We start from the raw sequence: 6,130 nt of genomic DNA on the forward strand, positions 1-6,130 counted from the left end.
TTTAAGTACATTTTTTGTTCACTTTTTTGAGTGCATTTTTGTGTAGTTTTTAGGTCATTAACATCCTAGCTTTAGTTATAACCTAACTTAAGTATCATTTTTAAAAATTATAATATTATAATCTGTCCGTTTTAAGTACATAAATCAATTAAACTAAAAAAAAATATGTTATCTCAATTGAAAATGTTGTAAATCTATGATTGGTTCATGTTTTTTTTTCTTTTTAAGTGTAATAATAACATAATAAGTTGTTGGTATTATATTTATTATAAATATGTGCGTATTCTAAAGAAGACGATACGTGTTCACAATTCACATCAATACAATTTTAACTGTCCATCTTGAGACAGAATGTTTGAGTGATGATGATGAATTGACGAACTTTTTGTACATATTTTCATAGAAAAAAAATTGTATTTACATTAATAAATCGAATATTTGCGTATGACCATAACTAATATCTAATACAAAATATATAAAACAATTAATGTTTTATCCAATAAAGGTGGGGTCGTTTATATATTTAATATAATTTAATACCAAGTAGATGATATTGTTTGTTGAATGTTGATATGTAAATCGCTGAGGAAAATATGAAAAACTTAACTTTGAAAAGTTTAAAAAGTGACTTAAAAATCGATACATATACAGTGATAGATAATTGTATTAAAGGTGAAACGGCAATGACAATAATATTATTTAATTAAAAATAATAAACAAAATATGTTGGAATTATTAGGAACGATCGATAATTTTAAACTAAATGTAGAAAACCCATAATCAACTACTTATTATTATTTGAATTGAGTGAATCGAATGGGTGAAATCAAAATAAGTATCTGTATAGATACTCATGGAAATAATTTTAAAACTTCATAGGAAAGTACATGAATGGAAATATTCAATAATACATATTATATTATACAGAAAAGTTTTTAATATTGAAATTAGTTTTTACAAAATATTATAACCGCGATTCGCTAGAGGCATGGGTTTCCAGACTCTTAGAGGATCGGCCTCTAGGTCATTCGTTTTTACCGTAGGTATTTGGTATGACTTCTGAGTTACCGGAGTTCTGAATCCAACTTTAGATTGTAAGGTGGTTGTCGAAAGAATATAAACTATTCCATTCAAAAATGTACCATAATACGTTGCCATACAATACTGAACAAATATTAAAACAGAGTGATGTAATAATTTTGTTATCATTCATCCATTAAACGAGCCCGATAGCCGTGTCCCGTCATTGCAGACTATTTGAACTAAATTTACCAAAATAACATTTTTTTATTTGATATAAATATTGCTTATTTTTAAAATTTATATTATACAGACGTATAGTGTCAAAGACATACAGATTTTGATATTTGCATATTCGTAATCAAATATAAAAAATATAGTTCACGCGAGCGAAGCGTTGTTGACTAAAAAATATGACTTAATTTGTCTTTATTGGACTAATAAAAGTTTTGCATCTGCTGAAATTTAATTGAATTACGCCAATGGCCAATGGGTACTGCTGTGGACTGGCTTTACTACCTATTATACTATTATTTAGCTCCTCGAGCGTGCTTTTTTGCAATAATATTAGGATAATTCATACGCAATTAGGATTGTAAGGCGACAATATTGCATAGAGGTAAAAAAAAGAAAGTTGAAATTAGATTACGCTCGAAGACATCGATTTATTTCTGTTTCCTATATTTTGTCAAAAGTTTTTTCCCTCTTAATTGAAAACTGAGATATCCTCACTGAGCTGGTCTAGGATTAAATATCTCAAGTTGATGGCCTTAGATTGAAATACGGTGTACTTGTACTACGTAAAAGGTATAGGATACTGAAGGACACATTTTGGTAAAATTTCAAGTTTTTAACTCATTTGGTTGACATATGCGTAATAACAGTTTTTTGAAAAGTATCCATTAATTTTTTCCCTTTCTCACCAGACATGGATAGATGATTTCTTTTTAAGTCATTTTAATTCATTGACCCCTGTCTTAAACCTAAAATTTAATGAATTATTACAGGGTCACAGTTTTAAGAAATTTAAAAATAATTTGGGGTTTTCATGGATTTTAATATTTTAAAAAAATAATAAAATAATAATTACTTTGCAACATATTATTTTTATTTAAGTTTATTTTTTTATCTTCTATAATCCTATTGAGATTTTTGAAATTACCTACACATTTAGTAAAACAAAATCTTTAAAACATTTAACCTAACTATCCTTTTTTAGGCAAATAAAATAATTGTATTTCTCGAAATTGTAATCTTCGTTATACTACAGCATAATATATTATTTAAAGTTTAAATTTTAAGTCACTACTCTTATTCTTTTTAAATTAGATCTTTGTTTCCCCCACGAAGAATAAATAAATAATTTATAAGTTTTACTTAATATGCATAATGCAAAGTTCTATATATCACTACGAAAATGTCCAAATATAAAAAAAGTCTTCTAAGCTCGTGTAATATACTTATTTTATTAGAAATGATTAAAAATGTACCTACTTAGTTGGCTCGTTAACACAAAACATATATTTTTCCACATTAATTGTATTTTATTTGCCTTTTTTTACGCGAAAAGCGATGTTTAAAGGTTGAATTAATTTTTAAATTAGGTCCTTATAAGCGGTATAAATATTATACTTACAATTTTCCTAACAACGATTTGACCATTTTTGGATCACTAGCTGAACTTATAATACTGTTTTTGAATGCAATTAAAATATCATTATTCCTTAGATTTAATTACAATGTGTTAAAAGTTTATGATTTAGACATTATTCAAAAATTTATTTATCGTCAAATATTATTATACTATTATTATTATCATTATTATATATTGTAAAATGTAAAATGTAATTAGACTTTGTCTGTATAAATAAATAAATATATAAATTAATAGAGAGTAAGCAATTACTGAAAAATCTCCGTTTTTTTGGCCCATAGTAGATACAATTAATTTTCTGTTATGTTATCACACGTTTTATATTTGATTAACTTAATGAAATTTCATCCCAACCTAATACTAATCCTAACTATAACTATAATTTTAATGATTTCAAATTAAAAAATGGTGATTGTCATAATCGATATTACTTCGCGAGTAATCGTTATAGGAAATGTCAAATATCTAATTCTGACAACGTTATTAACAATTATCATTAACGAAAAATTGTAATTTTAAAAAAAAGTTCAGTTAACTAATGGCATACCATAGTATCGTCAAAATAAAAAATGATATTTAGCTGTGATGTTATTTGTTAGATCCGTAGAAGATTCTTAAGCTTTTCAAAGACCTATGCATCTTGGCATACATAAATTGAGGGGTTTCTCTCTAACAGGTCAATATCTTTCTCCAAGTTGTTCAGTTGCTTTTCCAACATGGTTTTCCTCTTCATTTTTGGCACCGTGTCGGTGAGCATCGGCAACAGTAAAAATTCTTTGTGAAGTTCAGCCCAATTTGTCTTCAGTCCCTGAGTGAACAAAAAAAAACGTATTCATAGGTCAGCTAAGTCGGTATCGAATTCGTTAAACAGACGCACAATGAGAAGGCAAGACACAGAGTAAGAGAATCACGTTAAAAATAAAAAATCAGTTTTTCAAATAAATCTGTCGGGCCCTTACGTTCAACATTTCGTTACGTTCGACCTCGGGTAAATATCGGAAAGGCGGTATTACAGCTCGTTTTCGTTCAGTCTCCATTAGTTGGGCCATTTCTTTTTCCTTGTACATTTTCACGATATATGCTGGTGTTTTTCCATAATTCTTAAGACAAACAATAATTATCAACAAATATTACAATAATGTTTCACCGCTACAACGAAGGTGAGTATAAAATTAATACGATATTTATTGATTCGTAGAATATAGAGTTATCTGTGGCTCGGAAAGTGCTAGCTTAATAAATAAGGAACATATTATTTTGTTCTTTTATAAGAACATCTCCGTAATGAAATCATATAATAAAAATATATTACTGGAACAACGTTCACTCTTGATCAGACAAAAAGCTATTTCAGGTTGTGTAATAATTTCTTATTTTATTACCTCTCTGTTTCATTCGATTCGTATTAATATGAAAAATTATAAATACGACATTATAACGAACTCAACTCGCAAAATCCTCTTACAGTCTTACCTAAACATTCAAACTTAAAAATTCAATTAGTTGTTGAGGCGAATTGAATTAATTAAAGAAGACTAAATGATTGATTTTGATTTTTCAAAAAGGGTCCTTACATCTTAAATACCTAGTTAAATGTAAATATATTCTATTTTTAAATAATAACCAAGAAATCAGATATCAAATCATAAGCTGAGCTTGATAGACTTAATAGGAGCTAGGGTTAGGCGAAAGATCCTATTTTTATATACCTAAGCTTAAAGGTTAGCATGAATAAAAAATGTAAGACCAACTGAAAGGGAGGGACTAACTTTATATCTGAGAAGCTTTAGAACCCTTCCCCTCCAAGCCCCCTAACTTCTACAGTGTACCTATTACTTATTTAGATCAAACATTTCATATATTCTAAAACCATACACATAAAATATTAAAAATATATTATAATTATATAACACACCTTCTTGGACACGTAAGTGGGCTCCAAACCGGCTTCGTTCAGTACAATTACGTGTCCATTCCTTGTGTCCTGGACCCGATGCCTCGGCAATGGTGGCACCTTCTTTATAACGTCAATGATGTTAGTTTGTCTAATGTTTTTCCGCGTTTTTGTTGGCAGTTTTTTGGAAACATTTGTCGCTGCGCCGTCGCACGGTCTCTGAATCGATTTTCTAGCACAGCATCTAGTTTTATTTATTTCTGGAAAATCCCGTAGTCAAATGAGATTGAAAATATATACCTAACTGGTGTATGGTTTTCTAAAATATTGGTGTTTTTAAATTATGGCCAGGCACCAAATTTTTTTTTTTTTTTTAATTGTATAAATAGTAAAATGTTAATACATTTTATCAGACTTAATTTCTAGGTACTAAAAAGTATTAAAAAAACAAAAAAAATGCATTAAGTTCTCGACCGCGATAACGATATTAGTAGGTACCAGCAATAATAATTGTGGAGTTTGTATAAACCTTACCGACAGATGGTCTCATATCTTTTCTGGTGTGCTTCTTTAGAAACTGTGACGGTGGATCGAGCTCAACTTCGGCATAGCCCATAGTCTTATGACAGTTATTGTTTGACTTATGCGTCCTCCTCACAGACTCAGTGTAAATCGAGCGGTACATCGGCGGTTTGACGACGGGTGTTTTTGGTCTTGGAATCAAGTGTTTAATATTCTCCTGGAATTTACTCATCGTTGAACTCGTACCACAAAATCTACTGTATTATCAACTTCCCGATGGATATACTAAATTCAAAATATGTAATAAGTATCGAGTCGCGTCTGGTATACCAAAATATTTGTTGGATCAATGACGATGACAGACGGAAGTGTACATTTTAGCTATAGCAACGCTGCAGTAGCAGTTTATGACGGAAAACATAATATAATTCAAATATACTGCAATCAAACACATCATAATATTACGTTGTAACGAATTCGATTATTATACTTTCTTTACCCAACGTAAGAAGTTCATACTTATATAATATATTGGTAAATGGCGTTGAGTCAACGAAAAAGATATAAATATATCATTCATACTTAATAAGTATCTACCTAATATTTATGTATAAGTCCATGAACCTTAATATATATTATCTATAATAATATATCTAAACTCTAATAGTCAACGATTTAACAACATTATTAATTATTATATAAATAAATAAAACATATTATTATGAATGAACGTCAAAACAATGTTCGAAAAATAGCTATATAATATTTCATTGTTTACACAATATGCTCATTCCTTTATTTATTGAGAAAATATATGTAAAAAAATGTCACTTAGAGATTTAAATACACTAAACATTGTCACAAAACTACCATTTAATACTTACGAAATAAGAATATAATAAATACAATAAACTATGATACAATTTTTGAATAAACATTATTTTCATAAAATTGTTTATATCATTATACATATATAATCATAACAATATATGATTATTATTCATATTTATCAAGTCATATATCAGATTTTTATTTGACAA

The 6,130-nt window shown here is 28.3% G+C and overlaps 1 protein-coding gene across 1 annotated transcript; it reads right to left on the reverse strand.

The window, feature by feature from the left end:
* Window positions 1–735: 735 nt before the first annotated feature.
* Window positions 736–5,647, reverse strand: LOC111034524 (enkurin-like). Its single transcript, XM_022315794.1, has 4 exons — window positions 5,103–5,647; window positions 4,590–4,828; window positions 3,634–3,774; window positions 736–3,482 (listed from the first exon to the last, which is right to left on the reverse strand). The coding sequence occupies exons 1-4, from the start codon at window positions 5,320–5,322 to the stop codon at window positions 3,306–3,308; spliced, it is 777 nt and encodes a 258-aa protein (XP_022171486.1). The 5' UTR covers window positions 5,323–5,647; the 3' UTR covers window positions 736–3,305.
* Window positions 5,648–6,130: the final 483 nt, after the last annotated feature.

This window comes from Myzus persicae, unplaced genomic scaffold (assembly GCF_001856785.1).
Source record: "Myzus persicae strain clone G006 unplaced genomic scaffold, MPER_G0061.0, whole genome shotgun sequence".
Taxonomy (NCBI): Eukaryota; Metazoa; Arthropoda; class Insecta; order Hemiptera; family Aphididae; genus Myzus; species Myzus persicae.

What these genes read in the sequence shown, in the direction of transcription:
- LOC111034524 (XM_022315794.1), bottom strand. Translation starts at nt 5,322, where the DNA reads ATGAGTAAATTCCAGGAGAATATTAAACACTTGATTCCAAGACCAAAA. An exon ending in CCACTTACGTGTCCAAGAAG is followed by an intron (nt 3,775 to 4,589) that starts GTGTGTTATATA and finishes GTTTGTCTTAAG; the next exon opens with AATTATGGAAAAACACCAGC. An exon ending in AACGTAACGAAATGTTGAAC is followed by an intron (nt 3,483 to 3,633) that starts GTAAGGGCCCGA and finishes TTGTTCACTCAG; the next exon opens with GGACTGAAGACAAATTGGGC.